The 22,078-nt window shown below is 38.6% G+C and overlaps 1 protein-coding gene and 1 pseudogene across 8 annotated transcripts in view; one reads left to right on the top strand and one right to left on the bottom strand.

The window, feature by feature from the left end:
* The window catches only part of LOC133245097 (GON-4-like protein), an 88,650-nt gene that overhangs the window by 17,157 nt on the left and 49,415 nt on the right, over positions 1 to 22,078 (top strand). For all 8 annotated transcript variants that reach the window (XR_009735601.1, XM_061413008.1, XM_061413005.1 and 5 more), the window contains 6 exons: positions 16,264 to 16,457; positions 17,170 to 17,244; positions 17,410 to 17,460; positions 19,758 to 19,808; positions 20,473 to 20,568; positions 21,604 to 21,723. Coding sequence is in view for 7 of the 8 variants with exons in the window: in XM_061413008.1 (XP_061268992.1) it covers positions 16,264 to 16,457; positions 17,170 to 17,244; positions 17,410 to 17,460; positions 19,758 to 19,808; positions 20,473 to 20,568; positions 21,604 to 21,723 (587 nt within the window). In the remaining variant the exon portion in view is untranslated. The remainder of the gene's footprint in view (positions 1 to 16,263; positions 16,458 to 17,169; positions 17,245 to 17,409; positions 17,461 to 19,757; positions 19,809 to 20,472; positions 20,569 to 21,603; positions 21,724 to 22,078) is intronic.
* Positions 10,207 to 11,402, bottom strand: LOC133239606 (Golgi phosphoprotein 3-like; annotated as a pseudogene).

The raw sequence follows: 22,078 nt of genomic DNA on the forward strand, positions 1-22,078 counted from the left end.
GAACTGAACTGAACTGGAGTCCTGTTCTGTGTTGTTTTAGAACCTGGTTTTTTAAATGTAGTTTTTATAGTTATAGAGTACCATAAGGCTTACAATAGTAAAACAAAAATCCACTGGAACTTTTTAGAAATGTGTTCTTTCATTTCCAAATATTTGAAGACTTCCCAGTTATTTTTTTGTTACTGATTTCTAATTTAATTCCCTTGAGTTCATGTCACACTTTGTATGATTTCAGTACTTTTATATTTATTGAGGTTAATTTTGTGGCCCCAATATAATCTTTATTGGTAGCTCTTCCCTGTGTATTTGAGAAGAATATGTTTTCTTTTGTTTTGAGATAACACTGTTTTATAAATGTCAGTTAGGTCAAGTTGATTGATAGCATTGTTAGGTCTTCTCTATTTTTACTGATTTTCTTTTGGTCTCTTCTGACAGTTATTGAGAAAGGCATATTGAAGTCTCCAACTTTAATTGTATATTTGTCTATATTTCCTTTCAGCTTTGTCAGTTTTAGCTCTACATGTTTTATTTATTTATATTAATTTTTTCTTCTTATTTAACATGTTTTGGCCACACCACATGGCATTTAGGATCTTAGTTCCTGTACCTGCTGCTCTGGAAGTGCAGTCTTAACCACTGGACCACCAGGGAAGTTCCTAGCTCTCATGGTTTATTTTTTTTAATTAATTAATTTATTTTAATTGGAGGATAATTACTTCACAGTATTGTGATGGCTGTTGCCATACACCAACCAACATGAATCAGTCACAGTTTACATGTGTCCCCCATTCTGAAACCCTGCCTCTTCTCCCTCCCCACCCCATCCCTCTGGGTTGTTCCAGAGCATTGGCTTTGGGTGCCCTGCTTCGTGCATTGAACTTGCACTGGTCATCTGTTTTACATATGGTAATATACATGTTTCAGTGCTATTCTCTCAAATTATGCCAACCTTACCTTCTCCCACAGAGTCCAGAAGTTTGTTCTTTGTATCTGTGTCTCCTTTGCTGCCCTGCATGTAGGATCGTACTGTTTTTCTAAATTCCATATATGTTTTAATATACAGTATTTGTCTTTCTCTTTCTGATTTACTTCATTCACTCTATATAATAGGCTCCAGTTTCATCCACCTCATTAGGACTGACTCAAATGCATCCCTTTTTATAGCTGAGTAATATTCCACTGTGTATATGTACAAGAGCTTCCTTCTCCATTCATCTGCCAGTGGACATCTAGGCTGCTTCCACGCCATAACTATTGTAAATGATACTGCAGTGAACATTGGGGTACATGTGTCTTTTTCAGTTCTGGTTTCCTCTGGGTGTATGCCCAGCAGTGGGATTGCTGGTCCTATGGCAGTTCTGTTTCCAGTTTTTTAAGGAATCTGCCCCTGGGCGGGTGGACATGCCAGGGACCCTAGTGGGGAAGGGGCGGGGGTCGCCCCTTTATTCTTCCATGCCCCCGCTGTGGCTCACTGCAAGCTCATGCGCCGAGTGTGGGTGGTCGGCTGTCCTTGCCATGGGTGGGACAGGTCCCGTGGGCCCTTGGTGATCACCTTCCTTACCCCTTCCTCACCTTGTGGGGTTCTGCTGCCACCACATGGGGTGTGTTGCTCCACTCCCTGCGCCCTGCAGGCCTGGCTCCTTGTGTTCCCGTAGGGCTTCCCTGATAGCTCAGTTGGTAAAGAACCTGCCTTCACTGCACCCTGGTTGGATTCCTGGTTTGCAAAGATCCACTGGAGAAGGGATAGTATACCCACATCAGTTTTCTTGAACTTCCTTTGTGGCTCATTTGGTAAAGGATCTGCCTGCAATGTGGGAGACCTGGGTTCAATCGCTGGGTTGGGAAGATCCTCTGGAGAAGGGGAAGGCCACCCACTCCAGTATTCTGGCCTGGAGAATTTCATGGGGTCACAGAGAGTCGGACATAACCGAGTGACTTTAACTTTCACTTTCCACACTACAGAGATGTAGTGGTTGTACCAGTTTGCATTCTCACCAACAGTGTAAGATTCCCTTTCTCCACACCCTCTCCAGCATTTATTGTTTTTAGACTTTTTGAAGATGGCCATTCTGACTGTGGCTCAGATCATGAACTCTTTTTTGCCAAATTCACACTTAAATTGAAGAAAAGTGGGGAAAACCACTAGACCATTCAGGTATGACCTGAATCAAAGCCCTTATGATTATACAATGGAAGTGAGAAATAGTTTTAAAAGCATCTGAATGCAGAGTTCCAAAGAATAGCAAGAAGAGATAAGAAAGCCTTCTTCAGCGATCAGTGCAAAGAAATAGAGGAAAACAACAGAATGGGAAAGACTAGAGATCTCTTCAAGAAAATTAGAGATACCAAGGGAACATTTCATGCAAAGATGGGCTCGATAAAGGACAGAAATGGTATGGACCTAACAGAAGCAGAAGATATTAAGAAGAGGTGGCAAGAATACACAGAAGAACTGAACAAAAAAGATCTTTACGGCCCAGATAATCACGATGGTGTGATCACTGACCTAGAGCTAGACATCCTGGAATGTGCAGTCAAGTGGGCCTTAGGAAACATCACTACGAACAAAGCTAGTGGAGGTGATGGAATTCCAATTGAGCTATTTCAAATCCTAAAAGATGATGCTGGGAAAGTGCTTCAGTCAATATGCCAGCAAATTTGGAAAACTTAGCAGTGGCCACAGGATTGGAAAAGGTCAGTTTTCATTCCAATCCCAAAGAAAGGCAATGCCAAAAAATGCTCAAATGACTGCACAATTGCACTCATCTCACACCACTAGTCAAGTAATGCTCAAAATTCTCCAAGCCAGGCTTCAGCAATACGTGAACCGTGAACTTCCAGATGTTCAAGCTAGTTTTAGAAAAGGCAGAGGAACCAGAAGTCAAATTGCCAACATCCGCTGGATCATTGAGAAAGCAAGAAAGTTCCAGAAAGACATCTATTTCTGCTTTATTGACTATGCCAAAGCCTTTGACTGTGTGGATCACAATAAACTGTGGAAAATTCTGAAAGAGTTTGGTCTGATATGGGAATACCAGACCACCTGACCTGCCTCTTGAGAAACCTGTATGTAGGTCAAGAAGCAACAGTTAGAACTGGACATGGAACAACAAAATGGTTCCAAATAGGGAAAGGAGTACGTCAAGGCTGTATATTGTCACCCTGCTTATTTAACTTATATACAGAGGACATCATGAGAAATGCTGGGCTGGAAGAAGCACAAGCTGAAATCAAGATTGCCCAGAGAAATATCAATAACCTCAGATATGTAGATGACACCACCCTTATGGCAGAAAGTGAAGAAGAGCTAAAGAGCCTCTTGATGAAAGTGAAAGAGGAGACTGAAAAAGTTGGCTTAAAGTTCGTCATTTAGAAAACTAAGATCATGGCATCCGGTCCCATCACTTGACGGCAAATAGGTAGGGAAACAGTGGAAACAGTGGCAAACTTTATTTTTTCGGGCTCCACAATCACTGCAGATGGTGACTGCAGCCATGAAATTAAAAGACGCTTACTCCTTGAAAGGAAAGTTATGACCAACCTAGACAGCATATTAAAAAGCAGAGACATTACTTGGTCAACAAAGGTCCATCTAGTCAAGGCTATGGTTTTCCCAGTAGTCATGTATGGTTGTGAGAGTTGGACTCCAAAGAAAGCTGAGCACCGAAGATTTGATGGTTTTGAACTGTCATGTTGGAGAAGACTCTTGAGAGTCCCTTGGACTGCAAGGAGATCCATCCCGTCCATCCTAAAGGAGATCAGTCCTGGGTATTCTTTGGAAGGGCTGATGCTGAAGCTGAAACTCCAATACTTTGGCCACCTGATGTAAAGAGCTAACTCATTGGAAAAGACCCTGATGCTGGGAAAGATGGAGGGCAGGAGGAGAAGGGGACGACAGAGGATGAGATGGTTGGATGGCATCACCGACTCAATGAACATGGGTTTGGGTAGTCTCCGGGAGTTGGTGATGGACAGGGAGGCTTGTCATGCTACAGTTCATGGGGTTGCAAAGAGTTGGACATGACTGAGTGACTGAACTGAACTGATTCTGACTGGCATGAGATGATACTTCATTGTAGTTTTGATTTGCATTTCTCTAATAATGAGTAAAGTTGAGCATCATTTCATGTGTTTATTAGCCATCTGAAAATCTCTTTTGGAGAAATGTCTGTGCAGTTCTTTTGCCCACCTTTTTATTGGGTTGTTTGTTTTTCTGATATTGAGCTGCATGAGCTGCTTGTATATTTGGGGGATTATTAATTCTCCTGGTTGCTCAGATGGTAGTGTCTGCTTACAATGTGGGAGACTTGGGTTCAATCCCTGGGTTGGGAAGATCTCCTGGAGAAGGAAATGGGAACCAATTGCAGTATTTTTGCCTGGAAAATCCCATGGATGGTGAACCTTGTTGGCTACAGTCCATGGGGTCCCAAAGAATCAGACAGGACTGAGTGACTTCACTTTCATTTTCACTTTCTTTGTCAGTTGTTCTGTTTGCTGTTATTTTCTCATTCTGAAGGTTGTCTTTTCACCTGGCTTAGAGTTTCCTTCCTTGTGCAAAAGCTTTTAAGTTTAATTAGGTTCTGTTTGTTTATTTTTGTTTTTATTTTATTACTCTTCGGGGTGGGTCATAGAGGATCCTGCTGTGATTTATTTCAGGGAGTGTTCTGCCTATGTTTTCCCCTAAGAGTTTTATAGTTTCTGGTCTTACATTTAGGTCTTTAATCCATTTTGAGTTTATTATTGTATAAGGTGTTTGAAAGTGTTCTAGTTTCATTCTTTTACAGGTAGTTGACCAGTTTTCCCAGCACCACCTATTGAAGAGACTATCTTTTCTCCATTGTATATTTTTGCCTCCTTTGTCAAAGATAAGGTGTCCATAGGTGTGTGGATTTATCTCTGGAGTTTCTATTTTGTTCCATTGATCTAGATTTCTGTCTTTGTGCCAGTACCATACTTTCTTGATTACTGTAGCTTTGTAGTATAGTCTAAAGTCAGGAAGGTTGATTCCTCCAGTTCATTCTTCTTCTCAAGATTGCTTTGGCTATTTGAAGTCTTTTGTGTTTGCATACAATTGTGAAATTACTTGTTCTAGTTCTGTGAAAAATACTGTTGGTAGTTTGATAGGGATTGTGTTGAATCTATAGATTGCTTTGGGTAATATAATCATTTTCACTATACTGATTCTTCCAATCCAAGAACATGGTATATTTCTCCATCTATTTGTGTCATCTTTGATTTCTTTCACCAGTGTTTTATAGTTTTCTATATACAAGTCTTTTGTTTCTTTAGGTGAATTTATTCCTAAATATTTTATTCTTTTTGTTGCAATGGTGAATGGGATTGTTTCCTTAATTTCTCTTTCTGATTTTTCATTGTTAGTGTATAGGGATGCAATGGATTTCTGTGTATTAATTTTATATCCTGCAATTTTACTGTGTTCATTGATTAGCTCTAGTAATTTTCTGGTGGCATCTTTAGGGTTTTCTATGTAGAGAATTATGTCATCTGCAAACTGAGAGTTTTACTTCTTCTTTTGCAGTCTGGGTTCTTTTTATTTCTTCTCTGACTGCTGTGGCTAATCAAAAAACCTCCAACAAAAAGCCCAGGACTAGATGGCTTCACAGGTGAACTCTACCAAAAATTTAGAGAAGAGTAACACCTATCCTACTCAAAGTCTTCCAAAAAATTGCAGAAGAAGGAAAATGCCCAAACTCATTCTGTGAGGCCAGCAATACCCTGATACCAAAACCAGACAAAGATGCCACAAAATAAAGAAAACTACAAGCCAGTATCACTGATGAATGTTGATACAAAAATCCTCAATGAAATTCTGGCAAATAGAATCCAACAATGTATTAAAAAGATCATACATTATATCCAAGTGGGCTTTATTCCAGGGATTCAAGGATTCTTCTGTATTTGCAAATCAGTCAATGTGATATACTGTGTTAACAAATTGAAAGATAAAAACCATATGATTACTGAATAGATGCAGAGAAAGCCTTTGGCAAAATTCAACACCCATTTATGATAAAAACTCTCCAGAAAGTAGGCATAGAAGGAACATACCTCAACATAATAAAAGCCATATCCGACAGACTCAAAAGAAACATCGTCAATGGAGAAAAATTTAAAGCATTTCCTCTAAAATTAGAAACAAGACAAGGGTGCCCACTCTCACCACTACTATTCAGTATAGCTTTCATAGTTTAAAACTCTTGTTTTCATGTACATATGCCTAATAACATACATTGATTGTTTTGTTTTTTTTTTAGTATGCGTTTATTTGGCTGCACCCAAGTCTCAGTTGCGACACGCAGGATCTTTAGTTGTGGCATGCGAACTCTCAGTTGCTGCACTGTGGGTTCTAGTTCTCTGACCAGGGATTGACCCCGTTCCCTCTGTATTGGGAGGACAGAATCTTAGCCAGTGGACCACCAGGAACGTCCCTACATTGATTGGGTTCTGAAGTTAAAACAAATTAGCATTTCATGGATAAACCCATTTGGTCATGATGTATTAGATTTTCTAATATACTGAGGTTTTTGTGTCTTTGTTTATGGAACATATTGGCTTTAATTTCTTTTTCATGTGTTGGTATTAGGACTATACTGACCTTATAAAATGAATTGGGAAATTTTTCATCAGTATGTATTCTCTGGAAGAGTTTGTAGAAGACTGCTGTTATTTCTTTCTTAAATGTTTTGTAAGAATTAACCAAGAAAGCTAGCTAGGCCTGGAGTTTTGTCAAAAGGCTTTTAAGTTTTGGATTAAATTCTTTAATAATTATAGGATTATTTAGATTTCCTGTTTCTTTTTATTTCAGTTTTGGTAAGTTGTGTTTTTCAAGGAATTTGTACATTTTCTCTGAATTGTCAAATATGTTGATACAAAGTTGTTTGTTAATACTCATTTTGGAATGTCTTTAAGATTTTTATTGAGGTCATCTTTTTATTTCTAATTTTAGTATGGTCCTCTTTTTGTGTCTTATTTTTTGTTGATAAGTTTTGCTAGCAGTTTATCAATCTTTTTAAAGAACCAACTTTTTTGCTTTCTTTTTAATTTTTTATTTTATATTGGAGTATAGTTAATTAACAGTGTTAATTCAGGTATATAACAAATTGATTCATTTATACATGTACAAGTATCTGTTCTTTTTCAAATTCTTTTCCCATCGAGGTTTTTATGTAATATTGAGCAGAGTTCCTTATGCTGTACAGTAGGTCCTTGTTGGTTATCTTTTTTATTTTTTGGTCACACTGTGTGATCTTTGTACCCTCCATGTGGGATCTTTGTACCAGGGAGGGATTGAACCTGTGCCCCCTGTAGTGGAAGTGTGGAGTCTTAACTACTGGACCACCAAGGAAGCCCCTATCCATTAAAAAATTTTTTATTTACTTACTTGACTGCACTGGGTCTTAGTTGTGGCGTGTGGAATCTTTTTTCTCAAGTTTTAATTTTATATTGGAACATAGCAAGTTAACAGTGTTGTGGTAGTTTCAGGTGGACAGCAAAGGAACTCAGCCATATGCACACATATATCCATCCTCCTGTGGCATCTTTGATCTTTGTTACAGCATGCAGGATCTTTTAGTGTGGCATGTGGACAGTTCCCTGACCAGGGATCGAACTAGGGCCCCCTGCATGGAGAATGCGAAGTCTTAGTCACTGAACTACCAGGGAAGTCCCCATCCATTTAAAATATAGCAATGTGTACATGTCAGTCCCAAACTCCCTAACTATACCTCCCCTCCACCTTTCCCCACTGGTAACCGTAAGTTCATGTTCTTTTGTATCATTTTGGTTTTGTTTTGTTTTAATTGCACACACAAGCAATATCATAAGATGTTTGTCCTTTGTCTGGTTTGCTTCACTCAGTATGAGACTCTCTAGTTCCATCCTTATTGCTGCAAATGGCATTATTTCATTCTTTGTGATGGGTGAGTAATATTCCATTGTATGTATGTTCCACATCTTCCTTATTCATTCGTCTGTTGGTGGACATTTAGGTTGCTTCCATGTCTTGGCTTTTGTAAACAGTGCTGCAGTGGCAATTGGGGTGCATGAATCCTTTTGGACCGTGTTTTTCTGTGTATGTATGCCCAAGAGTGGGATCGCATTGGGAGGCAGATTCTTAACTACTAAGAGAAGTCCAATTTTGTCTTCTTTTATTTTTCTTTCACATGTTGCTCTATAGATTAACAATATACAGTCTTTGAAATTACTATAGTCTATCTTAAATTAGTACTTTTATCACGTCAAACAATGTAAGAACTTTACAACAATTTTATTCCATATATCAGTTTCTGCCTTTTGTGATGATACTGTATTTTACTTCTTCATTTGTTTTAAACTCCATGATACTTGTTTTTTTTCTTTTTCGTTGAAGATTTATCTATTTATTTATTTTTGGTTGTGCTGGGTCTTTGTTGCTGCGCGGGCTTTTGTCTAGTTGTGAGTGGGGACTGCTCTCTAGTTACGGTGGGTTTCTCATTGTGGCTTGTTGCAGAGCATGGACTAGGGTCCTCAGGCTTTGGTAGTTGCAGCACGTGGGCTCAGTAGTTACGCTCCTGGGCTCTAGAGCACAGGCTCAATAGTTGTGGTGCATGGGTTTAGTTACTCCGAGATGTGTGGGATCGTCCTGGACCAGGGATGGAACCTGTATCTCCTGCATTGGCAGTTGGATTCTCTACCACTGAGTCACCAGGGAAGCTTCTGAACACCAGTGGGTTTTCACTTTTTATCTCTTTAGGATTGTAGAGTTACTTGAATCTGAGATTTGATATTTTCTCAGTTAAAAAAATCCTGGTCAATATTTTAAAAATATCATTTCTGTCCTCTTTTCTCCTGGTGTTCCAGTTATATGTATGTTAGATTTTTTTCGCCATGTCCTGTATACATTTTTCTCTACATTCTTTTCTTTCTTCCTTCATGCATCAGTTTCTGGTGTTCTGTAGTCTAGTTCACTAGTTCTTTGTTTTGCTGTGTCTACTTTATTTAATTTTTCATGCCAGTTTAACACTGTGGATTCGATTTCTGGTGAAATTCTCCATCTTTTCCTTTATTTTCTTGAATGTATTAATCATAATTATTTAAAAATCCCTTTTCCTGTATCTGACTCACCCATAGTTCTTTCTTGTTTTTAGTGTCACCTGTGACCGTCCTCCACCCCCTGGTGTTTTGGCCTTTTGGTTCTGTTTTTACTATGCTGTAATTTTCGATTGGATAGTGGACAATGTGGGTGAAAAATTCTAGAGGCTTTGGTGTTATCTTCCTCCAGAGATGATTATGTTTTCTTCAAGCAGGCAGATAATTTTAGAGGGTGAATAAAATTCAGCCTGCTGCTGCTGCTAAGTCGCTTCAGTCGTGTCCGACTCTGTGCGACCCCATAGACGGCAGCCCACCAGGCTCCGCTGTCCCTGGGATTCTCCAGGCAAGAACACTGGAGTGGGTTGCCATTTCCTTCAATGCATGAAAGTGAAAAGTGAAAGTGATTTGTTTTATGCTATATTAAGACTTCTTTGTTTCAACTTTCTGCTTATTTCTAGATGGTGGCCTGTATTTCTAGTGGGTGACTCCTGGGGTTTCATCACTTACTTAGTTTAGCAAGAATGCTGCTTTCAGCTCGGATTCTCCTTATGTGCTTCTCTTCTCTGAAGGATGACAGCTTCTTAAATCATGTCTGTAGAGGTTGTTAGCCAGTGCCTTCAGACTGTGTATATATTTTATTCTGCTTTAATGTAATTTTATAGTTTTATATTATTCCACAGTTGTTTTTGGCACGAAGGTTTCATCTGATAAAAAATACATTGTTGTGGCCAGAATCAGAAGTCCTGGGTGTGTGACAGAGCTGTTAAGCGGCTTTTTTCATACACCAAAGCAGCTTTGGTGATTCAGCTATTACAGAAGCCACCCATATTTTTATTGACATCATCCACTTTACAGTACATTTACAGTGCAGATTTACTTTCAATTTATTGCTTGCCTTGTTAAATCTGCTCCTTAGCAAATACCTTGATTTTTAGCCATATCCCACCTTTTTCATAAAAGGAAAAATTAAATTTCCTTCTGTATTCTAGTCTGATTTTTATAGAGCAGCTTCCTTTAAAATTTTTTTTAATTTCAGTTTTTTAAAATTCTGAGTCAGTGGTATTCCAGTATTTTATTTTATTTTATTTAAATGTTTACCAAGTGAGTGCTGGTTCACCCAATTTATTCACCTCTGGAGTGGAAGTATAGGAAGATATAAAGCCTGCTTATAAGAGACAAGGTCTATGGAGAAGCCCTGAAGTTGCTTTCCCCAAATAACAAATTTGATTCAAGAGGGAAAAAAAATGATGGAAAACATCTCATCACACAAAATTCGGTGATGGTGTCTCTGATAGTCACTGGCCAGCAGTGGAAAAGGAGAAACCCAACAGCTGCTACGATTTATTGAAGGCTGCCAGCACAGCCCAGAGCATCTCCGTGGCGCTGTGCTTTGTCCCCTTCACCTCAGGGTCCAGTTCTACTAGGTCCTTGGCTCGATTCATTGCCATATCATACTTGTCATCTGTCAGAGAGGAGCAGACATTCTCTAGCACGTCGGAGGAGTGGGCTAGCACCAGCAGTGCTAGTGTTCGCTTGTCCATACGCTGAGGGTCATTTACCCACCGCTCTAGGACACTATCTTGAAGTTTTTTCACTAGTCGTTGCTTCTCTGTTGTATTGGTCACTGGGTGAGTAGTCATGTCAAATAGGAGGAATTTCTGCTTCTTCTCAGTGGTTAGAATACCCTTCTCTACTAGGTTCTTTGCAATTCTCTCTCTCATATTTCTCAGCTGGTACTGTAATTTGAAAGGGTTCCAGGTCTCACCTGCCAGTGTGGATATAAGAGACGCAAATTTGATCCCTGGGTTGGGAAGATCCCCTGGAGGAGGGTGTGGTAACCCACTCTAGCATTCTCTCCTGGAGAATCCGGTGAGTAGCTCTATCTGTGTTTGGACAGTTTCTGTGGGTTCAGTTGCTTTGATGTGTTTGAGAGTTTCATCCACGAAAACATCACCCATTGGGCTATCTGACTTTAGCAGTACCTTTCTGTCTAGTAGTTGCTTCTTACGCATGGTTGGGGGTTCTAGATAGATTCGACCTCACATAGCCGGCTCTATCAGGATGCCGCCTTGCGGGCCAGATGATATGCAGTCGTTACAGAAAGATGTGTAACCTTCTTTATCTTTTAGTCCCAGGAGCAATACTTCTTCCATAAGGGTGAGGCGGATATCCTTAGAGTCTCCAGTGTCCTCATTGTCTTGATTTCGGTCTTGATTCATGTTTTCCTCACTTTCTACCTTCTTTTCAGAATTCTTCCCTACCTCAGTACGACGGGCCCCGTGAGTTAAGGTGGTCATTCTCACCTGTTTCTGACGTTACTCCTGGGTTACAGCCAAACGCAGGTTGCAGCTTGCGCTCTATTTTATGGGGACATTTGTCCCCACCCCCACCCCCTACCCCCATCCTGCTAGGTGAAAAACTTCTCATCCACGCAGAGAGAACAAACTTCTCCAGTATTTTAAAAGTAAAATAAAAGGTTAGTTCTAAAACAGAGTAAGAAGTAATTGAATTATCTGTTCTTTCTTGGATTGTCTGTGCAGTGTATTGGAATGTATTAAATTTTTCTTATAGACCCACATTCCCTATTAAACTCAGCCTTAAAACCAGAAATCAGAGGAGAAATGGGTGTGATGTGATTTAGGAGGATGTAGTTAATTGGGATGGTCTTACCCCACAGTCATTACTTTGATTCTTGTAAGATGACCGTTCTAAATGGGAGTTATGGTTAACTCCAATGCTTTTTCCATTAAAAAAATATTTTCTGTAGTAAATTTTATTATTTCCATTTTAATCCTGTGATAACTTTTCTTCTCAGTGCTTTTAATTTGTTTTTTATTTGTCTTCATTGTATTTTTATTGGGGTTAATAAATGTTTTTCAGTGTGTATTTTAAAGCAGTATTTCTCAAAATGTGGTCTGAAATCCAGTGCTAGTTGAGAACTGTTACTGGTTTGAAACAAATAATTCATGGAAACTGAGACTAAAACTTTAAAAATTTGACATTCGTAACATTGTAAAAATTGAAACATTTGACAGTATGGCTATATTCTTATTTTATAAAAATGTGAGTCTACAGTGGATTTGCCACAGAGAGTTTGAGAAGCACTGTTTTAAAGGATAATTTGATTACTCATCACCTGTCTATATATAATTTTATAAATTTTTAGCTGCTTCCATTGTAAATTTTCTTTTTTTGGTCTTTTATGAATTTTGGTTACATTTTGTAGGTTTAATTTTGTAATGAAGGTTTTTAGTTATTAGGTTACTTTTTAGCTAATAACATACTTTATTATTTCTAGTATAATAGGAATAGTTTTAACTTGTGTCTTTCAAACTTTTTTCTCCTGAATTAGTTTACAGTTGACAGTGTTACTAACAACTCGATAGGTTATGAATATGAAACTGAATCAAAACTTCCTCGGGTGTCAGAAATCCTCTTCTTGGTCTGCATCTACTGGGTCTTTGTTTAAGTGCTGATGAATTGAGGAGGGAGAGGTGGGATTACAGAAACCAGGAACTGGCTAGATTGGTCTGCATGAGAAAGGATCCCAGAGGGAAGGGAAGAACAAAGATGAGATTTAAGAGTGGTGAGAGAGAGAGGAGCTTTGGAGTTTATGGAGAAAAGAGGTAAATGCGGTGAGAAGACAGACTTTGGGAAAAGATATGAATACAAAGGTTTTCGAAAGTTTTGTTGTGTATTATGCTACATGATTCCCCTTTTGCTGCTTTCTCAAGTGACCGTCAGTAAAGAGCTTTATCACTTTATCACTTCTGATGTGCTCTAGAGTTTTATATTTCTTTTGCATCTATCACTGTGTTGGGATGTACCTCAGGATAGTCCACTTTAGTTTGTTACACAAATGTAAGTTGTGTATGTTTGAATTCTACCTTTTGTTTTTTAAAAGTCATTATCAGTTTTTTTCTATATTATTAAAAATTCTTTGTAGTCATTTTTAACTTGTTGTCCACTCCACCCCACCCCCCAGGCTCACATAAAAGGGACTGAACCTAGTGTTTGGGAGATGTTCTAACTGACCTTCATGCCAAGGCAGCAACAAAAGCCTCTTGAAAGATGAGGGGTAGGTGGGTGGCATGCATGCATGCATGAAGTCCATTCTGTCCATTCGACAGGTGGTATTTTTAATGACTCAGTTACAGTCCAGTATATGGGTGTACCACTTCACTTAACCATTCTTTTTTCATATCGCCTGTGCACACAAAAAGTGGTACCTGCCTTTTCAGTAAGAATGAATGAAAAAAAAAAGAATGAATGTTGCTTACTGCCAACCCACAAGCCACTGTAGCTGCAGCACCCTCCTCACCCCAAGGGTGTGCCCTGAGGAGAATTCAGTTAAGAGAAAAAAGGATACTGGCCCTCGATAGTAAAGATGCATAGCTAATAACTCCAGTGAACCCACAACTCTTGCATCTTCCTTTACATAGAAAAGCAGTAAAGTCATTAACTTGAGATGTCATTTTTTGCAGTTAGCAGTAATCTTTTGACGTTCAACTACATATCTGTTTTTTCAGCAAAAACTTTTGTGTATCCTGGGTTCTCCTTTACCTCTATGGTGCAGCTCCTCAGAACCATCTGAGAGGCTGTCTTCAAGGCTGTAGTCCTCAGTAAGGATAATAAACATAACTTGCAACTTTCAGGTTGTGTGCTTTTCTTCAGTTGATATTTGGGTGTTTTCCATGTTTTTGCATAAGTAATTGGTGTTGAGATAAATACCTTGTTTAGTCTTTACATGTGTTGTTGTTCAGTTGCTCAGTTGTGTCCAACTCTTTGTGACCCCAGGGACTGCAGCATGCCAGGCTTCCCTGTCCTTCACCATCTCCCAGAGTTTGCTCAGTAATTACATACGGAGTTATTTCCTTAAGAATTGAAAGTTGAAAGTTATGAGCACTTATCAAGTTCTTCATATATATTCATAAGTGAAAAAGCAGTTGTTTGAAGTTACTAATTTTAATTTTCACAGAATAAATATTGCCAGAGTGCAGCTTGCAGGTCATAAAGCCTTTTTAAACCAAGAAGATTGTCTTGATGTTAATTTTCTCTAATCCCTTGTTTTCATTTGGTAGCAGACCAAAAAGTTTCAGAGAGATGAGGCCCTCATTTTGGTATTGTGTGATAGTCTACCTCAAGATTTGCGAGAATTCTCCAAGCCAGTCTTCAACAGTATTGTGAACCAACAACTTCCAGATGTTCAGGCTGGATTTGGAAAAGGCAGAGGAACCAGAGATCAAATTGCCAACATCCGTTGTATCATAAAAAAGCAAGAGAGTTCTAGAAAAACATCTACTTCTGCTTTATTGACTACACCAAAGCCTTTGATTGTATGGATAACAACAAACTGGAAAATTCTTAAAGAGATGGGAATACCAGACTATTTTACCTGCCTCCTGAGAATTTTGTATGCAGGTCAAGAAGCAACAGTTTGAACTGGACATGGAACAACGGACTGGTTCCAAATGGGGGAAGGAGTACGTCAGGACTAAATATTGTCACCCTGCTTGTTTAACTTCTATTCAGAGTACATCATGTGAAATGCTGGGCTGGGTGAAGCACAAGCTGGAATCAAGATTGCTGGGAGAAATATCAGTAACCTCAAATATGCAGATGACACACCCTTATAGCAGAAAGCAAAGAAGGACTAAAGAGCCTCTTGATGAAAGTAAAAGGAGAGTGAAAAAGTTGGCTTAAAACTCAACATTCAAAAAATGAAGATCGTGGCATCTGGCCCCATCACTTCATCATGGCAAATAGTTGGGGAAACAATAGAAACAGTGACAGGCTTTATTTTCTTGGGCTCTAAAATCACCACAAATGGTGACTGCAGCCATGAAATTAAAAGACGCTTTCTCCTTGGAAGAAAAGCTACGACCAACCTAGACAGCATAATAAAAAGCAGAGACATTACTTTGCCAACAAAGGTCCATCTAGTCAAAGCTATAGTTTTTCCAGTGGTCATGTATGGATGTGAGAGTTGGACCATGAAGAAAGCTGAGCGCCGAAGAATTAATGCTTTCGAATGGTGGTGTTGGAGAAGACTCTTGAGAGTCCCTTGGACTGCAAGAAGATCAAACCCCAGTCAGCCCTGAAGAAAGTCAGTCTTGAATATTCATTGGAAGGACTGATGCTGAAGCTGAAACTCCAATACTTTGGCCTCCTGATGCAAAGAACTGACTAATTGGAAAAGACCTTGATGCTGGGAAAGATTGAAGGCAGGAGGAGAAGGGGATGACAGAGGATAAGATGGTTGGATGGTATCACCGACTTGATGGACATGAGTTTCAGCAAGCTCCGGGAGTTGGTGATGGACAGGGAAGCCTGGCCTGTCCATGGAAGTCCATGGGGTCACAAAGAGTTGTGCAAGACTGAGTAACTGAGCTGAATAATCAGGAAGCTTTTCCTTTTATCTGGTTATATATGTGCTCCTTTCTTGTCAAACAGAGGTACTTTATCCTCTCCACCCTTTTTAATATGATTCAGAGTGGATGTTTTTATTGGTTTGCTCCTTGTCTTTCTCTTTTCTAAACTCAGTAATATAATAATAATGATAAATTATATTTATATAATATTTCATGGGTTATAAGGCACTTTGATAGATATTATTTCACTTAATCTGCATGGCATCACTGGTGGGAAGATACCTGTATTTTACAAAAGAAAAAAATTAAGAATCTGTTGCCAAGGTAACCCAGTTAAGTTGTAGGTCTGAGACATAAGCCCTGGACGTCTGATGTATATTATCTGGGCAGTATAGAGTAATAATTAAGACAGTTGTAGAACTGAAGTGCTTGGCCTCAGAATGTGGCTTTGTCATTATTAGCTCTTGGGAAAGTTTCTTAATCTTTCTGTCTCACTTTCTTCCTCTGTACAGTGGGGAAAAGAGCAAGCCCTACCTCATAAGGCTGTCATGAGGAATCAGTGAAGTAATGTGTATAAAGTGTGTAGAAGAATGCCTGGCCTACTAGGAGTATTCAATGAATGTTGGGTGTTGCTACTGTGTTCTTACCACATCTGGCACTCTCACCACTGTTCCATCACAGCCTTCTTTGATTCCAGGACCAGACAGCCGGCAGGTGGTTTTTCTTTCACTGTTGACTTTTTGGGTTGTGTTCTGGGAGCAGTGGCTTTGGTATTCAGGTGATGTTCTTGGTTTATTTGCAGAAGAGCATGACAGTGAAGAAAATGAGAAAAGGCGAAAAAAGAAAAAGGGTACCAAGAGGAAAAGAGATGGCAGGGATCAAGAAGAAAGGACTTTGTCTTGTGACCTGAAGCTGGATGACATGCTTGACCGCACCTTAGAGGACGGCGCCAAGCAGCACAACCTGACCGCAGTCAACGTGCGAAACATCCTCCATGTGAGTGCGGCTGGGGCAGTTGTGTAATGGGAGTGCAGCTCTTTCACAGGAAGCAAAGGGAACTTTGCAGTCTTGGTATGTGAATTACTAATTTTATGAGTTCCTGGTGGTAAAATATTCTACATTTCAAGGTAGCTTTCTCTTTGCATTTGGCACGAATTTGAAATGTGAACACACGTGGAAGAACTTAATTGGGAGGATAAAATGTTCCTCAGCTTCCTTCCACTGATTTGATTATTTCTTGTTTAGCAGATTCGAAGATAATGGGAGATGATAATGTTCAAGGTGGATTTACTCTTGTGGGTGGATATGTCTGAAAAGATGCCCAGTTAACAGTTCACAGTACTTTGCACATAAGCAAATTATCTTCTTTGCTATGTGGAAGTACAACTGTTTATAAGACTGCTGTTGTTTATTACTGTTTCTCTTAAGCAGATAGTTAACTGGAGAATTTTTTTTTTTATGTGCGCCATTCCTGTTAGTATCAGCTAATGAGGTTGATCCATTTGCTTACTACATTGTTGGAAGCTGTGTGCTTCTCTCCAGAACTTGCTTCTTTGCTTTCAGTTGCCTTGCTTTACCTTAATCTGAAGCCATTTGAGTATCTAGCTCTCACTTATCCTCTACATATATCTAGCAGAGTTACATAGAGATGAGTATTATCTAGATAATACATCTTTGTTTCATAAAGTGAAATTTCCTCTTTCTCCAGGAAGTAATCACAAATGAACATGTGGTAGCTATGATGAAAGCAGCCATCAGTGAGACGGAAGATATGCCAATGTTTGTGAGTAGTTCTTGTTCTTCTAGTGTCATGAGGCAGAGCTGTCTATAAACTGGCGAAGTATAGGAAGGAGGTCATTTGGAAGTTTGTAAATAATGTAACAGTTGGGGACAAACTCAGTCACTCCTTGATTTTTATTGACTATTTTCTTCTCATTTTCCTTCTTAGGAGCCCAAAATGACACGCTCTAAACTGAAGGAAGTGGTGGAAAAAGGAGTGGTGGGTGTTCTGTTTTTTCTTTGTTGTATATTTAGCTTTGTTAATATTATCTAATTCCAGGTTATTTGTAGGGCAAAAAACTGTAGGAAAGATTTATTATGATCTAGGTTTTCCTCTTAAAGAAATAGTTGTAAAAGGCAAATAGACATGTGGAGATGGAATATATGAAATTATTGTCATAGTTTATTTTTATTTTAGTTGCTTTTTTGGAAGTGCTAGGTAGATAACTTTTGGAATGTTTGAAAGCAATGAAGAGGACAGTTTTTCTATTCGTGTTGTCAGATATGTGGCAAAGTGATTAAGGTAGTATATTTCAAATTGTGTTTCAGGGAACAGTTTTATCACGATCACCCTAGTATGGGTCCCTCACGAGTGTTTAATGAAAAATATGTATTTTGGGGCTCACCTCAGACTGAGGAATTGGGACCCATGGGTAGGGCCTGGGAATATGCATTGTTGAATACTAAGGTATGAGAGCCACTTGAAGACTTTTGAAGCACTCTGATATAGTACAGCAAGCTCTTTGATGCTGGGGACTATGTTTTCTTCTGCTTAACAAGCACATGTCCAGCTTGTGCTGACCTTTTGTGACAAGGCAGGAGATAGTCCTGAGGGAGTCCATTCTATCTCTGATAGTAAGGAAGATTTGCCTCCTGGACCCAAAATACATATTATAGTTTTTGTCTGTTTGTCTGATTCTGTTCCTTGCAGCCCTGTCGAGGAAATACCTGTTCCTCTTTCATATGACCTTTCCTCTAGTTGAAGAATACTAGTATATCTTCTCATAACATTCTTTTCTTGCTAAATGTCCCCCAAATTAAAAAAGAATTTTTTTTTGGCCAAGTTGCACAGCACATAGGATCTTAGTTCCCTAACCAGGGATCGAACCTGAGGCCTCTGCATTGGAAGGTGGGTTCTTAACCACTGGACCACAAAGGGAAGTCCCATGCATTGGCTTTTTTTTGACAATCACATCATATCTGTCTAATTGACTAACTCTGCATAAAGTGAAATTTCATTTTCGGGAAAGTAATTACAAATGAACATGTGGTAGCTATGATGAAAGCAGCCATCAGTGATACAGAAGTTACATGAAGTCTGCCTGACATAGAATCTAATTAACATTAATTCCATATTTGACTTGGGGAAAAAAAACCCAAGGAGATCCAAACCAGGCTCTAGATTATGTTTACCAACCATGTATATAATTGCATTGAAGGTAGACATCCCAAGACTGTAGTTTACATGGGGAGCAAGGTTTAAAGTCCATCTCTCTTGCTTTTTAATGCTTAATAGACTGACTCCTTCCTGATGGATTTGGCAGTAGGGAAATCTGTTGGTTTAAAAACAAACATGAGACGAACTATGGACCTGAATCACATTACTTCCTTTACCCTATATTAGGCCTGGCTACACAGAGCTAGATGAATAGTTACAACATAGCAGGGCTGAGAAGATATGGAGGAACTAAGGATTCTTGTAGAGACAGAACCTAATGACCTACTGGAGTTTGTTCATGATGATTTTGTTTGGGTCACCATTAGATGGTCAAGAAATTATATACTCCAATTACACACTCTAATGGCATTTTGTCAGAAGTATAAAAGAGATTTTAAAGGATTCTTTAAAAAACTTTCACCTCTACCAACTCTATTCTTTAAAAATTAAGAAAAAGTTGAAAGAATTTTAGAGTGAATCTAGATTCCATCTAGACTTAACAGTTGTAAAATTTTGCCATATTTGCTTTATGTGTATATATACCTATTTTTTTTCCTGTACTATTTTGAAAAGTTGTGTACAAATTGATACTTCACCCCTAAATCCTTCCCTGAGAACTTTCCACAGCTGGTTTTTTGGAGGCATACTTACGGTAGCTTTATGTAATTGATTAAAAAAAAATTACAATTTATGTGATTGATTATTAATTGATACAAAGGCTGCTATTGCCTATAATATCATAGATTTGTGTACTGTGGTTGTTTACAAATAGTTTTCACATTTATTATTCTATGTGAACCCAAGCTGTAATATAAAGTAGGCAAGACAGACACTTTGTTCATTTATGGGTAGTACAGATTATTATTAGGTTTAAGGCAGAAATGCTAATGGTGGGAAAAGATTTGTCTCTCCTTTTCTTCTGCCAAGCTCTGATGAATGTTTGAGAGTGTAGATCAGTACCCCTACATCACTGTGGTTACATGTTAGTCCCATGGCTCCTTGTGATGGTAGAGAAGTAAAAATGAAAAACGGTCCATTTTAGTTAAGAGAACTTACCTATTTATATTCTTTGTTGGTAGGTAATTCCAACATGGAATATTTCACCAATTAAGAAGGCCAATGAAATTAAGGTAAATTTGGAAGAGGTAATTCTATTCTTCTCAAGAAGGTAAATTTGGAAGAGGTAATTCTATTCTTCTTAAGAAAGACTTCATTAGTCTCAAAACCCTTTTATTTGTTAACTTTTTTTGGACCTATATATTTAGTTAAATTTCAGCTTTGGTTTTTTCCATTCTGTTACTCTTAGGTTTGACTCTCATGCTAAATTAAAAATTGTTTTTTAAAATTTATTTATTTATTATTTTATTTTTGGCTGTGCTGGTTCTTTGCTGCGAGGGCTTTGCTCTAGTTGTGGAGAGTGAGGGCTACTCTCCAGTTGTGGTGCGCAGGCGTCTCATCGCAGTGGCTTCTCTCTTTGAGGAGCCCAGGTTCTAGAGCTCAGGCTCAACAGCTGTGGCGCACAGGCTGCGTTGTGCTGCAGGGTGTGGGATCTTCCTGGATCAGAGATTGAATCTGTGTCTCCTGCATTGGCAGGGGTTTCTTTACCACTGAGCCACAAGGGAAGCTCCTAGAAATTTTTTTTAACTCTTGACTCTTATTGCTTGCTTTAGCTGCTTATGCTCTTAGGATTTCTTTTTACCTGCTCTGCTTTCTTCCCTTTAATTTCCAAGTACATATGATTCATATTTTCTAATCAATTTATTTTATTTATTTCTATAATTATACTTAATGCAGCCTCCTCAGTTTGTGGATATCCACCTTGAAGATGATGATTCCTCAGATGAAGAGTACCAGCCAGATGATGAAGAAGAAGATGAGACTGCTGAAGAGGTCAGTGGCTACCTGTGTGAGTGTTAGTTGGTAATATAGAAAATTTTTGGTTCCACAAGGCAGACTGTACTTTGCTTCCTGAGTAATATCACTTGTTCTATACAGAGGGTTGAAACACAGTACTTTTTTTCAACTCTTTTCTTTACATAAATCTAAGACTGACTCCTTTTCATGTTCCCTTGATTTTTTGCGTGTCTTGTATTATGAAATATAATACACATATAATGTGTAGAAGTGTGCATAGGATAAAACAAAAACTATACAGCTTGAATAACTATAAAGCTAATCCTCATTAAACTTCCTTAAAGTCATTAAATGTAATGTTGCCAGACACCTCTTATCACAATCACTTCTCTTCCCCTACAGATAACCACTATCTTGACTTTTTGGTAGTTACTTCCTTGCTTGACCTGGGTTCGATCCCTGGGTTGGGAAGATCCCCTGAAGAAGGGAAAGACTACCAACTCCAGTATTCTGGCCTGGAGAATTCCATGGACTATACAGCCCATGGGGTCGCAAAGAGTCGGACACGACTGAGTGACTTTCACTTAATTTCCTTGCTTATCTTTATGGTTATATCACCTAAATATACAGCTCTATACACTATGTTCAGTTTTTTATTGTTTCTGAAACTTATGTAAATGGAACCATTAGTGTATATATTCTTCTGTGTGGCCTTTTTAAAATTTGGTTCAACACAAGTCATTTGAGATTTTATGTTTGCTTGTGGCTGTAGTTTTTTCATTTTCATTATAGCTATGTAACAAGTCTGTTTTTTAATGTGTTCTTTGACTTGTTTATTAAAGGATTTTAAATCAGTGCCTTACAGTTTTGCAGAGGTTATGACACTGATGAGTATATGGTGATCAGATCCCTGTTCCTACTTCAGAAAATTAAGCTTCTATTTAAATTTTATTCTTTTACTCTGACTAATTCAGTGATTGATATTTTATGATTCATTCTATTGAGATACTTCAGACTCAGTAGAATGAGGTGGGGGCATAAATATGAAAGTGAACTGGATTTGTTTTGTAGAGTTTATTGGAAAGTGATGTGGAAAGCACCGCTTCATCTCCACGTGGGGCAAAGAAATCCCGATTGAGGCAGTCTTCTGAGATGACTGAAACAGATGAGGAGAGTGGCATATTATCAGAGGTAAATCCATACCATGCTAATAAGATAACTCAGAAATACTGTATAAGTAGATTATTTAACTGTATAAATAGATAGTTTCCCCATGGTGATTCTGAGCTGTCACCTGTTGCCAAACATGATTCAAGATCAGTAACCGTGCCATTACCTTCCTTGTATTTGTGACTAGTTATAACTGAATTTCCACGTCCTTTAAGTCAGTGAAGGGTTAAGAGAAAACTGGAACTCAGTGACAGGGAGAAAGATTTTTGAGTTTTTGTTAAGGGTTCAAATATGAGTGACTGGCAGGGTTTCTATTCTTCTACCCTTCTCTTTTTTGTATGTGTTTTCTAATATTCTAAAGCCATTTTATTTCCCA

The sequence above is a fragment of the Bos javanicus genome, chromosome 3 (assembly GCF_032452875.1).
Source record: "Bos javanicus breed banteng chromosome 3, ARS-OSU_banteng_1.0, whole genome shotgun sequence".
In the NCBI taxonomy this organism is placed as follows: Eukaryota; Metazoa; Chordata; class Mammalia; order Artiodactyla; family Bovidae; genus Bos; species Bos javanicus.